Source organism: Python bivittatus, unplaced genomic scaffold, assembly GCF_059951505.1.
Source record: "Python bivittatus isolate LINGU-HERP-01145 unplaced genomic scaffold, Pbiv_v1 ctg000160_np1212, whole genome shotgun sequence".
In the NCBI taxonomy this organism is placed as follows: domain Eukaryota; kingdom Metazoa; phylum Chordata; class Lepidosauria; order Squamata; family Pythonidae; genus Python; species Python bivittatus.
In genome coordinates, this window is record NW_028277076.1 from 3,782,623 (window position 1) to 3,803,634 (window position 21,012).

At 42.6% G+C, this 21,012-nt stretch overlaps 1 protein-coding gene across 1 annotated transcript; it reads right to left on the reverse strand.

Annotated features, from left to right (window-relative positions):
• Positions 1–765: 765 nt before the first annotated feature.
• Positions 766–19,583, reverse strand: TMEM268 (transmembrane protein 268). The gene is made up of 9 exons (XM_088146954.1): positions 19,485–19,583; positions 17,146–17,332; positions 15,035–15,144; positions 14,181–14,288; positions 12,508–12,657; positions 9,910–10,020; positions 4,419–4,499; positions 2,884–3,069; positions 766–1,404 (listed from the first exon to the last, which is right to left on the reverse strand). Exons 2-9 carry the CDS (start codon positions 17,282–17,284, stop codon positions 1,225–1,227), a joined length of 1,065 nt encoding a protein of 354 aa, XP_088003080.1. The 5' UTR covers positions 17,285–17,332; positions 19,485–19,583; the 3' UTR covers positions 766–1,224.
• Between the last annotated feature and the right edge of the window lie 1,429 nt (positions 19,584–21,012).

Here is a 21,012-nt window from a genome sequence, read left to right on the forward strand (position 1 = left end):
AGGAGTCTTGTAATACATTTAAGACTAACCATTTTGTTCCTCATGGCTTTCATGGGATCTTGCTCCTTTGCCTCAGAAATAACTTGGTGTATGTTCCACTCTAGAAAAATCAAGGGAATTGAGGGGTAGTGTGTTCCTGAATCTGAAACAGACTGGGACATTCAAACATGTATTTTTCTATCCTTGCGAAAATCACGCCCCCAAATGCTTTGTAGAAGTCGTTAAAAAGCTGAGAAAAATGACTTGAACGGAAAGGAGCATTACCTACACTAAATCCTACACAACTTGCATGGTCCCACACTATCACAGTGAGACTATATACCAGGATGACTTCGCATAGCTGAGCTATTAGAGTAAAGAAGTGAGAATGCAGTCTAGCAATCCACTCTTTCCTAGAATCTGATTCATCAACCATGAATTGCCCCACATGTCTTCTAGGTAAGAATGGTAGATGTAAGAGGTTTTCTCTGAAGTAGGCACATAAGATCTAAACACCTCTGAAGTTCAGTCCATAACACTGTGGCTTGAGTTTCCAGAATCCAGCTAGAAAAGATGTTTCCCAATTCCTGGAAATTGCTGCCTTTTCTATTTATTTAAACCATTTATGTATTTATGTGATGGAATGGAATTATGAAGGCCAGGCTCAGGGAAATAAACACTGGGAAGATTGATGTCAGGCCTAGCCCAAGGACCTCCAAGAGACCATGCAAATTCAGTCCAGCTATGTTTATTAGCTACAACCTCTAGCAAGAATCTTCCCAGACTAAAATCCCAGTTCCCAAAGTCCTCCAGCCATAACAGTGTGAATTCCTCAGAGAGGTGCCAGTCTCGTCCTCTTGTTCCTCCCACACTGTTCTGGCGAGCTAAGAAAATGCTTATCTCCCTGAGCCTGGCCTTCATAATTCCATTCCATCACAATATGGCTGCCATCTCATTCTCACAATTCTGGGCAGCCAACAATGCATTGAAATTCAATCAAGAGACCAGCAAAACAATATATAATGTGACAGAACTCTTCTTAGAAGTCATAGGCAGATCCTGACCCAAATATACCATTGGTCCAATGTAGTTGCTCCTTAGAACAAGGCACAGACATTTCCCAGAATATTTCTAGGGCCGCTTCTGTGGTATGGAGAACAATACAAATCATTCTTGGTTCCCTCAGAGTTCAGATTCTGGTTCTTCAATCTGTGATTTTTGAGACCTTTGGTTGCTACATAATGTTCACCTCTGTTGGAATCCAGAGAGTTCCTTCCCCAGCAGTGTAGACTCAACAAACTGGCAGAGGCAAGGTTCATCGCCAAGGGTTTTGTGCTGCCCTGCAGGGACCTTTGGAAGTTGGCCACTAACTAAGAGCCTGACATAATAGCTGCTGAAGATCGTCAAGAGCTGCTGGGCAATTATCTGAAACAAGGTAAGGAGTCAATATTAGTTGATGAATTCTGTGCTGGCCCAGCGCAAAGCCTTGGGGGCTGAACATGAGTTTGGCATGAGAAAAGTCTCAGGTTCAATCCATCACCCCCAAATGAATCAAATCCCTATTCTTGCACATAACTGCAGATCTAAGTTAAGAGTTTAATCCCATTCATTTATCAGATGTATAATCCAGGAATTGTAGAAAAGGTAAATACTGTAGCACACCCTCCACCAATTTTTCTACTATTACCACAAGGTCAGCTCACAGTCATCCAGAGAGCTTCCGTGGTTGAAGGCCTCCAACTGAAGGTCTACTTCTGGTCCTACTTCAACAACTTGACCCTGCCAGTGCAATGACTAGACAGAGAGGGTGGGTCGAATTTGGGTACTCAAGAGCCTATTGGGAATACTGAAAGCATGCCCTCAGAAAATAACGACAATCGTTTATTTAAGCTAAAGATCCTCAAAATGGGATTGGTCCTTTTCCCAACCAGACAATCCTTTAGGTGGGCCAGCAGTAGAGCATTCGAGGACAAAGCGGCAACACTGCAAGGCATGACCCTGTCTCATCCCAAAGGCTAGAATAAGGTCCAACTGACCCATGATAGCTTCTGTAGGTGGGCAGAACAACGTCTGAAGGTAGATTAGGCGTCCATCCTGGAGTTTCCACTCACGGTCCTCCCTACCAGGACAGGAGCACAAGAGGGAGGCTGCAAGCATTCACAAGGGATTGGCGTTCTCCCAAGACAAAGCAAGATGAAATGGAAATGCTCCATAAAGGAAAGGGCAACTACATCAACGTTTGAAGCAGCACATTCAGTTCATTCCATGTGTGGCCCCCACATTTATACATCACAGACCTTACTGCAGTTCTATAAGTCAGTTAAAGCATTTTTTATTCCAATGTGCTTTCGGTCTCAGTTAACCAACTGCCTGGAGTCCTATCCAGTTTTTTTTTTATCTCCCTTATGCAGTTCTGTTGTTGATGTTGATTTGGATTTAGGTATTATTATTATTATTATTATTATTATTATTATTATTATTACTGTTATCATCATGATTATGTGTATTTTTTCCTTTTGGTTCAGTGTTGCACATCACTCAGATTCCTGTGGGATCAGGGTGGGTTTTAAGGAGTATAAAACAAATACTATTTTCAGTACAAGGGTGTCTTAGAAGAGGATTCAGCTGAGTCATAATGATATTCATTGCAGCACAGGGCTTTAGAAATAATCCCTCACACCCAGTTCTGGGTGACAGGTCACATGCACTCCCTGGGAGCTCCTCCTTGATGAATCTCAGTGAAGCAGAGTTTGAAGGCTGCAGGTTCTGGCATAATGGAAATGGAGGAAAGTGTTTCTTCCAGAGGCATAGCTACTTTGGCAGGCTCTTTCTTGGCTAATCCCTTGGCTGGGATTCCAAGCAAAGGAGTAGGGAAGAAAAGCCCTCTTGGATAGGAATCCTTACCTCGGGTGCTCTGTCTGGGACAAGATGGACGAGTTCTCGGCGCGTCAAGAAATTCTTGCTGCCCTTCCTTCTCTCAGGCAACAGTGAGGATTCTTCCAAAGGGTCTCTCGGTTGGCTTTCACAACCTGGCAGGACAGCGGTCTCGACTACAATGCAGATGTGATCCAGATTGTGCTTCAGAGCGGACTGGGAACCAGAGGGGAAAGAGAGCAATGGCTCAAAGAAAGCAACATGTGGTTAGCAAGCCCAAAGGAGTGGGTCAAAGAATGGATCTTCTGATTCGGCATGCTCATGAATGGGAGGGAAGGGGCTACCACAAAGCTACTTGTGAGGTGGTGACACGGGTACAGAGTCAATGCCTCTCTATCAGTGACTGCCTGTTTTTAGTAGTCTGCTCTTGCTGAGGTTTCAGCCATACCAGCAGTGCCCTTTTCTAGGACTCTTCCACAGCATGTCTGCCCCCTGCCCCAAGAGCTAGCCAGCATGCTGGGGTCGCTAAGCTAACCAAGCCTCATCTAGGTATGTAAGGCAGAAGGGGAGATCCTTAAAATTATTTTAGTAGACGATACAGAGCAGGCAGATGCATAACAATGCAGAAGTTTCCAGATCTCAGGTATCTCCCATGCCACCATGAGATGATGAAAAGATGCTGCTCATCAACATTGAAAAGATTGGGCTAAGCAGACAATACCTTGACCTGGAGCCTACATGTCCTTTAAGGATCAGGATTTGGAGAACTGAGTTTCACTAGATTGTGGAGGAATATGGAGGTGGTCTTGAAGAAGGAATTCAGTGACTTATGAAAGCATCAACTTATGCAGGATGGGCAGGAGAGGGTGAGGGAAAAACTCAAGATTACCCCAACTTGATTCTCTTCAGTGTAAGAGGGGAGAGAGGGAACTCCTATCAGGCTTTCAAGATTCAGTTATTATACCCTGTAACAATAAAGTAGAGTTCTTGTGTATCTCTTTCTAGATTGTTTTTTTTCCTCTGTGGGTGTGTGCCTTTGAGTCAGTGTTGACTCCTGGTGACTGCTTGGACTAGTCCTTGCAGTTTTCTTGGCAAGTTTGTCAGAAGTGTGTTGCCCTTGCCTTCTTCCTAGAACTGAGATGGATTGGCCCAAAGTCACTCAGCTGGCTTCATGCCTAAGGCAGGACTAGAACTCACAGTCTCCTGGTTTCTAACCTGGTGCCTTTAACCACTACACCAAACTGGTTCCCCTTTCTGGACCTGGTCTACCTCAAAGGGCTGACACAGAGACTTCAGGATCAGAGGCAGCATGCTGTTTAATGCCATAGTGGGACAGAAACATGAGAAGAGGGCTTCAGATGTCATTTTCACTTTTTGCATTTCCTGGAAGTTTCAAGATAAATATTCTAGGAAGGAGAATGGTAGGCTTTTGATCTGTTGCAACAAGGCATCCAGCTGTTTTTCACACTCAGTCAACTGTGCAGAAAGGCATTTGAAGTGTGCTTTTTTCCTCCTGCACCTTAGAGTCCACTTGTTTGAAGGGAGAAAGCAACCACATAACTTACCTCCTGACTTCTCTTCAGTGTTGCCAGAGAGTCGGTCAAAGTCTGGAGGCAAAGTTCAACATTGAAGTGGACAAACCATAACTGAAGGAGAGGAGAAGGGAGGGAGATAATCAGGAAAGCCCCTGGAAAATCTCCTGCCTCTTCCCTTATAAAATATTCTTTATAGTAAATTTGCAGCATTTGTTTTATTTTTAACAGATGCTTATGCTGCATCATTTATGATGCACATCTAGAACTTCACATCTGCTTATGACTCTCAAAAGCCTGAAGTCTTATCTTCAGAAACCAGAATGCTTGTGGGAAAATTGTAACATTTCATAGGATAGACACAGGAAAATCAAGGATATGAAGTAGGGAGTGTATACATTAACTTAATATCACATACAGAAGTTTGTTTGTTGATACAGACCACAAGCTGTTCCTTCAGCACAGTCCTTGTCTGAGAAAACTCCCATTCCAGCTGGAAAACACAGAAAATCTGAGATGCCCATTAATTTTTGTTTATCAAATCACTGACCTCTGACTAATCTTTCCTTGCCGAGGCAAAGAGCCAAATGAATCATGGATGGAATACATCAGCTCCTTACTAGATGACTAAAGAAATAAGGGACTTGAATGCCTGGCTTTTAGACCATAAGTAAGGAGGTCCACCCCTTCATGGATCACTGCCTTGTCGTGGCGAAGGGGCTTGCGTAACTCAGTGAAGCCATGAGCTATACCATGCAGGGCCACCCAAGACGGACAGGTCATGACAGAGAGTTCTGACAAAATGTGGTCCGCTGGAGAAGGAAATGGCAACCCACTCCAGGATCCTTGCCAAGAAAACCCCATGGACAATGTTAAAAAGCTAAAAGATATGATGCCGGAAGATGAGCCCCTCAGGTCGGAAGGTGTCCAATATGCTACTGGGGAAGAGTGGAGGGCAATTCCAAGTAGCTCCAGAAAGAGTGAAGCGGCTGGGCCAAAGCCGAAAGGACGTTCAGCTGTGGATGTATCTGGAAGCGAAAAGAAGGTCCGATGCTGCAAAGAACAATATTGTATAGGTACCTGGAATGTAAGATCTATGAACCAAGGCAAGCTGGATGTGGTCAAACATGAGATGACAAGATTGAACATCGACATCTTGGGAATCAGCGAACTGAAATGGACGGGAATGGGTGAATTTGATTCGGGTGACCATTATATCTACTACTGTGGGCAAGAAACCCTTAGAAGAAATGGAGTTGCACTCATAGTGAATAAGAGAGTGGGAAAGGCAGTAATGGGGTACAACCTCAAAAACGACAGAATGATCTCAGTGCGTATCCAAGGCAAACCATTCAATATCACAGTCATCCAAGTCTATGCCCCAACCACTGATGCTGAAGAAGCTGAAGTTGACCGCTTCTATGAAGACCTACAACACCTTCTAGAACTAGCACCAAAAAAAGATGTCCTTTTCATCATAGGGGATTGGAATGCTAAAGTAGGAAGTCAAGGAGTAATCGGAATAACAGGCAAGTTTGGCCTTGGAGTACAAAATGAAGCAGGGCAAAGGCTAATAGAGTTCTGTCAAGAGAACAAGCTGGTCACAGCAAACACTCTTTTCCAACAACACAAGAGACAACTCTACACATGGACATCACCAGATGGTCAATACCGAAACCAGATTGATTATATACTTTGCAGCCAAAGATGGAGAAGCTCTATACAGACAGCAAAAACAAGACCAGGAGCTGACTGTGGCTCAGATCATGAGCTTCTTACTGCAAAATTTAGGCTTAAATTGAAGAATGTAGGGAAAACCACTAGACCACTCAGGTACGACTTAGATCATATTCCTTGTGAGTACACAGTGAAGGTGATGAATAGATTTAGAGGATTAGATTTGGTAGACAGAGTGCCTGAAGAACTATGGACGGAGGTCCGTAACATTGTACAGGAGGCAGCAACTAAAACCATCCCAAAGAAAAAGAAATGCAAGAAAGCAAAATGGCTGTCTGATGAGGCTTTACAAATAGCTGTGGAAAGAAGGAATGCGAAAAGCAAGGGTGAAAGGGAAAGATATAAGCAACTGAATGCAGATTTCCAGAGAATAGCAAGGAGAGATAAGAAGGCCTTCTTAAATGAACAATGCAAAGAAATTGAGGAAAACAATAGAATGGGGAAGACTAGAGATCTCTTCAAGAAAATTGGAGATATGAAAGGAACGTTTAGTGCAAAGATGGGCATGATAAAGGACAAAAAGGCAGGGACCTAACAGAAGCAGAAGAGATTAAGAAGAGGTGGCAAGAATACACAGAAGAACTATACAAGAAAGATCTTAATGTCCCTGATGTCCACGCTGGTGTGATCACTGACCTTGAGCCAGACATCCTAGAGAGTGAAGTCAAGTGGGCCTTAGGAAGCATTGCTAACAACAAAGCTAGTGGAGATGACAGTATTCCAGCTGAGTTATTTAAAATACTAAAAGATGATGGTGTTAAAGTGCTGCACTCAATATGCCAGCAAGTTTGGAAAACGCAACAGTGGCCACGGGATTGGAAAAGGTCAGTTTACGTTCCAATTCCAAAGAAGGGCAACGCCAAAGAATGCTCAAACTATTGCACAATTGCACTCATTTCACATGCTAGCAAGGTTATGCTCAAAATCCTACAAGCTAGGCTTCAGCAATACATGAACCGAGAACTACCGGATGTACAAGCTGGGTTTCGAAGAGGCAGAGGAACTAGAGATCAAATCGCCAACATTCGCTGGATCATGGAGAAAGCACGAGAGTTCCAGAAAAATATCTACTTCTGCTTCATTGACTATGCAAAAGCCTTTGATTGTGTGGATCACAACAAACTGTGGCAAATTCTTAAAAAGATGGGAATACCAGACCACCTTACCTGTCTCCTGAGAAATCTGTATGCGGGCCAAGAAGCAACAGTTAGAACCGGTCATGGAACAACTGATTGGTTCAAAATAGGGAAAGGAGTACGACAAGGCTGTATACTGTCACCCTGCTTATTTAACCTATATGCAGAGTACATCATGAGAAATGCCAGGCTGGAAGAATCACAAGCCGGAATTAAGATTGCAGGGAGAATCATCAACAACCTCAGATATGCGGACGATACCACCCTAATGGCAGAAAGTGAAGAAGAACTAAAGAGCCTCTTGATGAGGGTGAAAGAGGAGAGTGCAAAAGCTGGCTTGAAACTCAACATTAAAAAAACTAAGATCATGGCATCTGGACCCATCAATTCCTGGCAAATAGAAGGGGTAGAAATGGAAGCAGTAACAGACTTCATTTATTTGGGCTCCAAGATCACCGCAGACGGAGACTGCAGCCATGAAATTAAAAGACGCTTGCTCCTTGGGAGGAAAGCTATGGCAAGCCTAGATAGCATATTAAAAAGCAGAGACGTCACCTTGCCGACAAAGATCCGCATAGTCAAAGCTATGGTTTTTCCAGTAGTAATGTATGGCTGTGAGAGCTGGACCATAAAGAAGGCGGAGCGCCGAAGAATTGATGCCTTTGAACTGTGGTGCTGGAGAAGACTCTTGAGAGTCCCCTGGACTGCTAGGAGGTCAAACCAGTCAATCTTAAAGGAAATCAACCCTAATTGCTCATTGGAAGGATCGATAATGAAGCTCAAGCTCAGATATTTTGGCCACCTAATGCGAAGAGAGATCTCTTTGGAGAAGACCCTGATGCTGGGAAAGATTGAAGGCAAAAGGAGAAGAGGACGGCAGAGGATGAGATGGTTAGATAGCATCACTGAAGCAATGAGCATGAAACTGAGCAAACTCAGGGAGGCAGTGAAGGACAGGAAGGCCTGGCGCAATATGGTTCATGGGGTCACGAAGAGTCGGACACGACTTAACGACTAAACAACAACAACAAAGGAGGTCCAGTTTCAATCCCACCTCCCCACCTTCATTCATAAAATCTCTTTCTAAAAAAGGTGGAAGAAGAAACACTTCAAAATGGAGAGAAAAACTGCCCCAGTGGGCAGGAGGAGAACCAGCAGGCGGAAATTTTATAGCAGCACATTTAAAATTAGTCAGGAGAAGAAAGTCCTCACAATGACAGTGGTTTGACGGTGAGATGCATTCACCATCTGGCCAAGGCCAATCCTCATTAGGGATTTCTTGCATCTCTGATAGCCTCATTCTGTGCCCCTGTGTCAGTTATAAGGACAGGCTGGTTATCCCAGTGATGGTTGGGTGACACTACAAATCACTAATGAGGTTATAACATACATACATATATGCATATAATTTTATTAAAAGTTTTTAAGAGGAAGATAAAAACTAATACAAACTATGAGGTTATAACTGAAGTTCTACCTGCTTGTACTTCCTACACCAGGCAAACAGCACAGGGGTGTGTGGAGAAGATCCATGGCACTTTTAAATTCTATGGTTCCATCATTCTGCTCCAACTCTACTGTGGCAGTGACCCTTGTAGACGGAGAGGTGGGGAGCTGACTAGTGTGTAACTGAAAGCAAACTCTGGCCTCTCCAAAGGTGTAGAGAACCTACTGAAGTTGATTCTCCCAAGTCCCTTGAGCATTCAAGGACAAGGTTTTGGAAAGCAGAACAAACTCTTTGGAGTCTAAGCAGTCCAGACTGGGAACTCAAAGGAATATTCAAAATAAAATGCCTGACCAAGGATGTAAACTGTGTCTGGCAGGAGCAGATTGAGGCGTGTTCTCTGGCTCGCTCATGGACAGTTTTGATAGACCCTCCAGCCTCAGCTCCTTACTGGTTCCCTTTCTCCATCCTGACTTTCCAGCTTGAGGAATCAATTGTGTTCTGTACTTGGGAGTAAGTTCATTCAAGGCCAAGCAGCATAGAAGTGTGGGGGAGTTTGTTTGTACAGGCCTGATAAGGCTAGTCCAGGAGTTTTCTACTCTTCAGTTTTCTTCTTGCCAATCTCTAGCACCTCCCTCATCCTACTTTTCCAATCTTCCTCTCTTCATACTCCTCTTCTTCTCCTTCTCCTTGGAGAGGATAATGGTGTACCAGGACTGGAAGGTCCCATTAACACCACTAACTAGGAATCAGCAGGTAATACTACAATATTTCATGGAGATGGAACAATTGAAGAAATTTGCAAAAAATATTCCTGGCCAAGGACCAGTAGAGGTGATCTCACCTCTTCTCTTTCAACAGAGTAGTCTTTATGCTCAGCAGGCACTGAGTCTACAAACACTCATTTCCTGCATTGTGATTTACTCACAAGGAGGCTGGAGTTTTCTCTTCATTGCAGTCACTGTGAGGGTAAGCATGAGAGCATTTTGAAAGGAATGAGAAATCTGTGGACCTCAAGATGTTGCTGAGCTACAATTTCCCTTCTTGAGCCTGTTGTGATGTGAAATTGAGTAATATCTGAAGTCCTCCCATTTCAGCTTTACATAGTAAACCTTAAGGAGGGCAGAATATCTTCAGTGACAGTATTGCCACACTTCTACACTGTACTCTACTCAGACTAGGAAGTTGCCCCTTTCAGAAAACATACCTGTGGGACAGCACAGTTCTTGTCCAAAATATCTGTCAACCCCACCAAGAATCCAAATTTCATGAAGGCTTCGTTGGCAGCCATTAGCCTCATATCAGTATTCACATTCATCTGGCAAATGAGAAGGAAAAGGAGGAAGACAAGAGGTATTCAGCTGTCTCTACAAAAGCAGGAGGATTTTAAGAGATGGAAGGCATTTGGAGGACATCCATCTTGGGGAATGAACATGACTGCAACCTTCTGGATGGATGGCCACCCAGTTTCTACTTCAAAACAACCCACTTCTTTCTAAAGAACGATGACTTTGGAAGTCATATACTCCAACTTCGATCAGCCTGGATGACCTCCAAGAGCTGAAGTCTCAACATCTGGGTAGTACCCAATCTGACAAGGCATATCTAGGCCAGCCTCTTGGTCAGGACAGAAAGTAAATGATGGATTCAGGACAGGTGACGGCACAAGTATTGAGTAAGTGCCACAGGCTTCTCGAAAAGTTGCTATCTGATTTTTAATTAGACAGAAGGGAAATTGTCAAAAGCATGCGGAGCCATCCAATGACCTAAAGTTTTTATTTTATATATATATAAAAGATATATTAATATATATTAAAGATATATATATATACACACACCAATACAAAACTAAGAGACCTACAAACAAAAAGAAAGAGAAAAGAGAAAGAAATATAAAAGATGACTTCCCCCCCCCCGCCCCCCATAAACAAGTATATGCATTAACAGCAAGTTAACACCTTTTCTAATATTACTGGGGGGAAAAAGGCCTCTTCATCCCCTTTCTCATCCCTAAACAATAACTGAATTATGAAAAATATTCAACAATCAAATCAGCAAAAGCATTAAGAACGCCAGTAATAATAAACTACATATTTTAAGCTTAAACAAATACATCTATTTTGCATTTTAACTTCTAAATTTTTTCTGCAGAATGAAACCTAAAAGATCTCTTCCCTTAAGCATACAAAAGACCAATAATAATCACATACGTATTTTAAACTAAACCAAATAAATCACTTTTACAGGTATAAATCGTTGTTTTACAGCCCTGGTCAGAAAAAGAAAAGATGACCTAAAGTTGATTACTTTTAATTTGAAATCAGTTTAAATGACAGCACAATTGAATCAAGAGTAGATTTGTAGGCAAGAAATAAAATTTTATTTATTTATTTGTCGGATTTCTCCTCCGCCCATCTCCCCCACAATAGGGGACTCTGGGCGACTTACAAAAAGCATTAAAACTATAAATATATCTAAAACACATAAAACATCCAGAATTAAAACAATACTAAAAAATCCCATAAAAATAGGGTTTGGAAGCCAAATGTGTTCCGTGACTTCCCCAAACGGCCCAATCCTGCCTTAGCGTAACTGCCTAGATCCACAGTTGAGGGACCTGCCCTGTATCCATAATAAAAGAGCAGAACAGTCCAAGAGATAGTGATTTCAACCCTAGGCGAATTTTCATCCAGGCCTCTAAGAGTTGCCCCGATAAAGGAGCCAAAGTTGACATCAAGAAGACAACATCATGATCATCTTCCTTGATTATGGTCCAAACCCAGTACCATAGAAATCAAAGCAACCCAAAAACAAGCCGAGATTCATGTATGACTGACACAATGCCTGACCAGTGTAACATCATAAATATTGACATCAGCTTCTGAGAGTAAAGGAAGCATCTCCATGCATTCCCCCTCCCCCATCTTTCCACACTTCGGACCCCTGCCAAAACTCTCTATCAACTTGCTACATCTTGATCCTTTCCATCTGCCGCTCACCAAATCTCCCCAACAGTGTGTCATCCTGTGGTCTGTAGAAGACGTCAAGTGCTACATCAGAGGCCTTGAGGAAACCAAGAAGGACCCCACCCCAAAAAATCAGCTACTACTACAATAATGAGCAGTACCATCTAAATGAGTCATGAATCATTAAGGAAATCCAGCATGTTTCTCATTTTCCCAGGATTTTTTTTTTTCCTTGTGAAAGAGACCTTTGTTTTTTTTTAACTCAAAGTATTTTTAGAATTCTTTGGAATTACATTCTGGATAATTTTAGCTTACTTTTCTGTGGCAAGAAGATAAAGGGTGGTAATGTTTGGTTTTTTCTCTCTCTTTCTCTCTTTTTTCTCCTTTCTTTCTATTATTCTACAGAACTCCCTGACTGTTCTCCCTTGCTAATCTGGAAAGAAAAAAGAAAAAAAGCTCCATGGGTAGAGTTCTTTCAGGATGCAGAATTGTGGGAAGCTAAGGAGGTAGCAGATCATGGGAGAGACAATTGCACCATGAAAGACAATTTATTTGCATATACGTTCCTCTATCATCTTTTCACTGAAAAAGATGAAAGAATCCTGCGGCTGACTACTGGAATTTCAATGAAATGTTCTTCTTTAGGAATGAATGAATGAATGAATGAATGAATGAATGAATGAATGAATGAATGAATGAATGAATGAATATATCTCTCTCTCAAAAGCAATTTCTTTTCTCCATCAAACTGAAGGAGCATGGTCGGGGGGGTGGGGAGGTACAAGAGATGTTCATCCATCATGGAATTGGCAATCGAATATGATCCAGTCACTTCTTACCTTTCTTTGATAGTGGCAAATTATGACTTGGATGATCACAGCAACCACCAGGGCAACCAGAGTAATCAAAATACCAACTTTCCAAGACTGTCCTACAGAAAAGATTTGCAGGATGGAATAAAGATTGACCCAGAGAGTCACATAGACAATCTGAAATGAAAGAGACCCAGTCAGCAGTTCTTTCCTCAACAACAACAACAATAGTTTTTGCAATAATAATTATAATTATACATGGCTAGTTCAGTCACTGAATTTGGTAGAGCAACCTGATCAGAAGCTAAGAAAGAAGCAAGGTACTAGATAAGGGCAGGGAAAATTTACTTCAGCCTGCAAAATTAAAGGCATTTAGGCTTTAGGGAAAGCAGATTAAGCACTTTCTCCCTGTCCCAACTGGGCTGTATCAGAAGATATGCTGATGAAAATAACTTGTTAAGGCTAATCAAGGCTCTGCCTAGTAGCAGTTAGATAGAAAACCATTTTAGTACCCAAGAACGCTGCGTTGAGTTCTACATCCTTTGCCAGTTCTTCTCAATCTGGTGTCCCCCAGATGTGCTAGGGCTGGCTGAGAAGGATGAAGACAGCAACCTAACACATCTGAAAGCTCTAGATTGGGGACCCTGACTTATGCTCATTCTTTGAGTGTAAAAAGGACACCAATCCCATAGAAAAGGGTAATAGGTGCAGGACTTCAAGTGCCAAGAAAGGGAAGAGAAGAATAGAAAAGAAACAGAAACCAATCTTCATGGGGGGAAATGTAGAACAGGGGGTGGGATCCTAAACTTGTCCAAGGAGAACTAGGCATTTGAGCGGCTGGGGAATCTCACAGGGAGATTGAAAGATTCCTTCTCACTGAAATGCTATGTAGTAGGTCTAATTTGGGGGACCTAACTGCCACCTAGTCTGTCTTTCCAGAGGTTTGGAAAGCAAGCTTCAGAGACCTTTGCCCCACTTGATCAATTTCCTTGATAAGGTCTATCAGAACCATATACGCAGTCCACCTTTCTTTAAATTCTCATGGTAGAGATATTTGGATGTGGTCCTGTGTGGTATTTCCAATATATTGACCGCCAGGAGGTAGTCCATAACCAGCTTCCTCCTTATGGGGACACCTTAGACATACATAGCCAGATCTTTTCTACAGCGTTCAAACCCTCTAACAGGAATTGAACTCATGGACTGTTGCATTTTAGATAACTATATACAGTACATTAGTTCTGGTGCTTAGCATCACGGCAGAAAGGGATCTATCAGAATGGTGTATACCAGCGGTTCTTAAAGCATGGTCTGGGGACCGCTGAGATCTTTGCAGGGGGTCCAGAAAGTCAAATAAAGAAATATTACAAAATGTCCCAGCTGTCATTTCTAATGCAGTCATTATCAATAGATGTAGCCCACACGAAGCAAAGCTCTTTGGGGTTCTCAATCGTTTTGAAGAATGTAAAGGGGTCCTGAGAGCAAGATGCTTGAGAATCACTGAGGTATACAGTCCACCTTCTCTTAAGCTCTCAGAAGAGAGAGATACTGATGTTACATTATGTCATGTCCCCATATATGAGGTTTTTCATAACTTCAACCCCCTTCTTGGTAAGGTCGTAACCCATGCCATATAACCCTGTGTCACCAACAGAACATCGCACACCCCAATTACCCCCTTTGTTATATGGGACTCTTACTGCAGCAAGGGCTGTCCTTAGCCCTCTGGAGTTATACGATATGTAGGTTCTCATTTCTGGCTCCAGCACGGCTTGTTGAATCAAAGTTTCCCATTGCTCAGCGGTCACCTGTTTGGGATAACCACACAACACCAGACTCACGTGTGGAACTGGCAAAGGAGATTTGGGCTAAACATCAGGGGGAATGTACTTGGGAGAAGAACTGCTTAATAGCAGAAGAGGCAGCTCCAGGTGATGGTGAGTTTCTCTTCCCTGGAGGCATTTAAACATAGGCCGAGCAACTATCCATCGGTGGGTCTGTCACTACATTCAGAAGAGACATGAACAAGATGGCCACCAAGATCCTTTCCAGCGACTTGATCCAATGATTCAAAGCTTAAACTAGGAGTAAGATTAACTGGAGTTAATTCTTTCACTGCAGACTATTAAAAAGGGCCTAGCTAGGTGGCAGCATCTAACCAAACTTGGCTGATCAAAAAAGCTAAGCAGGAGTAGAACTGGTTAATACTTGAGCAGAAACACCCAGTATGTTACACAACTGTCAGTTGGATGAGAGAGAGGGTTGAAAAACTACACTCTCATTGCTGACAAGAAGAATGCATGGAGTCATCAGCAATTCAAGCTTAGTTTGAAGCAGATTTTGCTTTTATATATGTGTAACTGTTCACTGGGAGTTGGTGGATCCCAAACTGTTAACACCTATGTATACTATTTATATACGTACTTTCTCCTACATACAACAACACATGTAGGTACATGCATGCAGGAGATAAATACATGGCATTGCCTCTAACAGGAATCTATTAAAAGCACCGCTTTTGCTCTGCGGGTTTCAACAAGATCGAGAGCCTCACCTCTATTCCCAAAGTCTTCAGTTTGTCTTCCCAAAAATTCATGTTGAAAGGAGGAGATCCACAAGGCTTGTGAGCCGTCAGCACCATAAGAACTTGTCCATTTAGGAGGTCTGCAATGCAACCCTTTGGAAAATGAACTGTTGAAACCTGGCCTGTTAAACTACAGTCAACCAATTCCACAATCCACAGTAAGCCATAAACCATGGCTTAGAAAGCATGACACCTGGGTTCACACAACCTACTAAGACAAAACCCAAGCACACCACCTTTTGGCTTAGTGCAATATATTCATCAAGGTAATTCTGGCTTATCAAGTAAGCCATGGCTTAGTGTGATGGGCAACCCTGTATCCTGTGCTCCAGACAGAAGCATAACTTCAAATTTCTTCACAAGCACTGGCACTCCCAGTTACCCACTCCTGTGTCTCAGGTGAAAGCCAGCATCTATTAAGATCAGGATTCCAGATGCCTTTTCAGCATGACAAATTTGAAAAAGAGGATTAATAGATAAAATTTGGAAGACAGAACATCCACCTATTCAGAATGATAGGGAGTAAGCTTAATGTAGTTCATTAAGTCACGCTGTTGGGAAACTTGGTTAACATGTTGCAATAAAGCACGTACAGTACTGTGCGCACCGGTAAGTCTCCGGAAAATATCTCAGATCAAGGTCTACTTACTTATATCTGTTTAAGCTGAGTACAGTGCAAGAATACACAAATATATATATTTTTTAAAAAAATATCCACTTGTCTGTCAGGTTGCATTGACTCTGACACTGAAATCGCTAGATAAAAAACAACATCTTGTCTGGAACAATTTGACACATTTACGTATAATTTTTATACAGCCTAGCAATGCCGTGGGTTGAGATGGGATCTTCTCCTTGACAAGAATATGCTAGCCTTGGCCCTTGTTCTAAAAGAACTAAGATTCTAGTCCTTGTGGCTGATTTAACAAAAGGCTTGGAAGTAGCCTGTTTCAAAGTAAACCATTCAAGGGTTTAGCCCAGTATTATCTAGAAAGCCCCGTTCCTGTGTTCGCATGACACACGCTAGCTAGACCACAGCCAGATTCTAGCTTAACACGATGACCAGGTTTACACAACCTGCTATGACAGTGGCTGAATTCCCACAACACAATGAGCTACAAACTCCCCCACCTCATTTTAGCTACCTAACTCAGCCAATGACTATTACCATTAAGCCTTTCCTAGCTTAATCAATGCGGTCGAACGGTGTACTGTTTTCATAGAAATGGATTTCCTGAAAGAGAGGTGCTGCCGGAGTCCAACTTTATTGAATATTTTGATGTCTTATGTGTAGAGTCAGACCAAGAGTCTACCCAGGCCCGCTCTGTCTGCCGTGGCAGTGAGTTCTGGTGCTTTTCAGTCTTCCATATCCCCATCATACAACAGCTGTACAGGCTGGGTTTTCAAGCTGGCAATTCTCTGTGCACTGCCTCTTGATTTCTGAGAAAGCCAAATTAAAAAATCCCATCTGCCAAACCTTTCGCCCTTACGATGGCTTGAAATGTGCTATGAGTTAGCCCTTCTGGATCAACATAATCTGCCCCAGTCCCCCCTCCCCAACACCGGTTTCTCAAGAATATTTCGGATGGCTTATCATCCCTAAACACCTGTCATCGTATGCCAAAACAACTGGAGGGGGTCTATTTAAGAAAGCTGGGAAAGAGCCATCTGACTGCAAAGTTTCTGACAATCATTTCTTGTAGCTCTGCTGTCTAAGATCTGTTTTTTCAAAACAGGAGATTTTGTCCATACACTCCATAATATTGACATTGATAGTCTGCTGATATCACAGAGAACTCACGAAAGCATGAAATGTCAGATAAACACATAAAATTGCACATAAGAAAGTAATCACAGAGGATCTAATCACGATAATATGAATATTTCCATCCTTATCTTAACACAAGCTCTTAAGATGATAATGATTTTCATTTAATCTTTCTGCTCATAAGGCACTAAAACTGCTCTTCATTAAAATATATTGTTAAATTATTAAAAGAAAAGCCAAATAGGGGTCAAAATTATTATTGCTACAAGTTTCCTGTTACTGGTCACCAACTGTGCCCGATGGCTTATTTTACCATTCCTCCAGAAATCGGAGTGGTCCTCTCCTTGATTCCAACAGTAAGTGATGCTGAACGGTAGTCCTTCCTCTTCACTTTCTGTGACTTGGTTTCTGCAACAAATCATGTTGAATAGATGTCCTACTGTGTAATTCATACAACAAGAACTTCAGCTGTCAATGTCTGTCTTTCCTCCTTGAATATCCTTAGTGGGAGAGAAATAAAGCATTTTATCATGTCATTTCCTCCATGTAGAGTCCAAGAGAAGATAGACAATTGAAGGTAAAGATCAAAAGGTCATCAGATGGTACTCAGAAGTCCAGCAAGGTCTTTTGGGGAGTTCCATCCTGAACCTCTTCCAGCGTGCTCCCGTTCTTTCTTTCTCTCATAACTCAATTGAGTCATTCCCTGAAGCAATTCCTATGTTCTCACAAGCAATCTGGGTGGGGCTGGGCACCTCTGATCTACGCAGAACAGGTCCTACAAACCAACCCTGGAAAAATCCAAAGCTTTTCCACAGCTGTGGTTTCTTCTGTTCTGCTTTCAGAAGCTGGGTTATAAAAATTCTTTCCAACTCTGCCAGGTCTTTTATTAACGTTAGCTTTTTCCAACACATCTAAGTGTACAAACACTAAGCTACCAGAATTAATAAAAGAATCTAAATAGAGCCTTCCTGTTCTGTGTCTCAAAATGGTCCATGAGGGCACCCAAAAACCCCACAAAGACAGAATAGGAATTGCCCTCTTCCATTGTAGCTCCCTTGCATCTAATATTTACATGATACCACCTGGGAATCCAAAGGTAATTGACCTGTTTCCAGTGTCGTCAAAGCTTCAGGCTAATATTTCTAACAAATGTGGACAAAATATGGATTTCCAGAATATTATAGGGATTTTTTAAAAGAATGCAGGAAGCATCCATCAAATGGGAGTTAACTACATTGGTCACTGCTTTACTTCCAATGTGCCTGAGGATTCACCATAGTTGCAAAACTGTTTTGTCCTATCAAGGATTCAACACAGTTGCAAAACTCTTGGGTCCTATCAGTTCCAGTCAAGAATGAAGGATACCGTTTGCTTCTCATGACTCATGTTTTAAGATTACTCAGGCCAACCTTTCCCCCATAATGTGCCTTAATGTCAGGCTGTGAAAAGAAGGTGAATCCATTGTTACAAAAAAGAGGCACGAATTCTGGTGTCTATGCTTGCATATATATCCATACACATTTCACCTAGTCATGCTGTTTTGTTTTTATGGACTTCCCAGAGTCAACAAGAAGCCTTGTAGAGCATTTAAAGTGGAATTGAAATGTGAAGGATACCCAAGACTTACACCATCATAGAAAAAAAGACCCCTGTAAAATTGAAGTTTCAAAAGGGTGGCTTTTAGAGCAGGAATGCCACCCAGCAGATGATCTGTCAAAGGCAGAGCTTTGCAGACCCTTAGTGCATAGGAACAGCTGTGGAACCCGGATAGCTTATTCTTCCTGTACAATGGAGTTTAGAAGCTACAATGTCTGTAAGCCAACGTAAAGCATTGTGAAACTATGCACAATGGCAAGCTCCCAAACTCAGGATGGGCCCATTCTTGTCCTGTAGGACTACAACTCCCAGCATCCTTCATTTCTGGCCACACGGACTGGAGCTAGCTGCTCAGAGTGGTTGCTAACATCTGGACTCCCAAAAGCTATTCTTGTATTCTTCTCCATGGTGCCTTCAGGAAACATTTCAACTCTGGATTTAATGTCTTACAGGGTGGGAGAAGAGATCTTTACATGGCAGCTGATCTTGTTTCGAAGATGTCAAAAGATGCTGAGACCATGCTGCTGGGAACCAGGGACTCCCTCCTGTCCATTCTGGAGAGGGGGGCTTCCGCCTCTCGTTCTGGTGGATCACAAAAGGACCTTTTAAAATTCCAGCCTAGCATTCCCAGCCTGCTCTTGTAAGTTCTGAATTTGTCCTGCCCCATTACTCAGCTAGAGTTAATGTGAGGTCCTGGAAAGCGTGCCCTGACCTCTAGAACAAACAGATACTGGAAGCAAAGGGCAAGGGGCGGGGGGGAATCCCTTTCGTTATTAAAGCAATCCATATCTCTAGTGCGTGAGCCAATTTTCTAACCAGCAGCAATTCTAAAGAATCAATAAAATTAATAACTTAGGGTTGGGTATGTAGAAGGAAAAGGACTTACAAGCCTCCTTATGCTTCTTGAAGGCATTCCATTACAAATCCCCACTGCCTTTTTCAGGAGCACACAAAGCTGAAGCGTAGCATGTTTTCTTTCTACAGAAGAGCTCTCTCTCTCTCTCTCTCTCTCACACACACACACACAGAGGATATATTTGGAGGAAGTGAACGTACCAGCTTCAATGAAATTCGTTAAAAGCAGCTCTGGATGGCAAACTGCAATACTTTTCTTCTTGTTCTGCCTCTCTCTCTCTCTCTCTTTTTTTTTTTTTTTTGCAATTCCAGCAATTGCAAAATGCAGTCATGTGTCTGGTTGGCTGGCTATCTTCTGCATAAATGCAGCACTGATGAGAACAGGCTGGAAATGAAGTTGGCAATCCCAGCTAGACTCAAGACTTCCAACACGCCCGACTACAGGCGTGCGGGGAGGATGTCCTGCCCAGCTCCTCTGCTTTGATCTTCTCCAAAAATCACTTGTGAACATCACAGCAACGATCCACCTGTGATGAACACAATGTATGTCCAACCACATGATCGTCACCAAACTGGATGTTCCAGAGACGCAGGTGAATCTTTCCCCTGAGAAATCCTTGGCTTCAGCCTCCATAGACCTTCCTTACTATGTTTAACGTAGCAGAGAGGAGAAATCAGTGCCTTAGAAGTGGTTGTATCGACTGTACTTCATTTGAATCTAGCTATATTTAAATTAAATGGAATTGGAAGTCTTTTGCATCCTGCACCCACATGCTTTTTTCCTGGCTCACCAGCCACCCAGAACGGCCCAAAAAACAATGTGCATTGTGAATATTGTGAATACCCATAGCCCATTGTGATACTGCATGTTTTTTCAAACTAAAGTGACAGACTTTAGACAGACACTTGCTTTCCATCAGGCCAGAGTGACTTCCTGACCTGCCACGCATGAAATAGTTCATCAGCATTGCATACCCACTGTCTTTCGGAGCTCCCTCCTGTCAGTTTTATTTTTAAACGTTTCTTCTGTTCGTACTGTTTTGGGGGTTTTCTAGAGGCCTCTTGTGGGTGGGGTACTGCTGTAAGCCACACTACTCATCCCTGGATCTTTGGAAATGAATCTGTTAACACTTGCTGGCAGAGTCCTTCCCTGCTTGGACTAGCTAGAATTATTCTTTTGGCAAGCTATCAGCTCTGTTCAAAACATATCAAGCACCCGCAGCTGACATCCAGATTGAACTTCTCTCCTCCAGAAAGGAGTACAAGTGTGCAGACCCAAAACGTCTTGTTAAGCGCAGCAGCCATAGCCCCCAACACACTGGGCTCACCGTTTCAAACAGAAGAGCATGACTGAATTGCAACTGCCAGCTTCAAGAAACAAAAGAGGAGGCTATGAATGGCTTAGGCTGTCCTCATTTTACTTCCAGAATTCAAAATAGTTTACCACCTGCCTGGAGAACATGTGTGAGAGGGTGCCATTGCCCTGATGCTCTTCCTTCTGTCTTTCCCAAAATATCTTGGCATCCCGGGAAACAGCACAGTGCAGTAGGCCAACCTTTGATATGATCCAGTGGAGTTCTTTTTATGTTCTAATATTCCCGCTCAGCCAGAGGGGAATAATTGTTTGCATCCTGCAAGCTGTTTGGAAACCTTTGCCTGCACCCTGGGGTTGACAGCATGACCCTCAGCCAGTTCTGAGTGAGCTGCTGTGTTAGTCCTTGCATTCGGT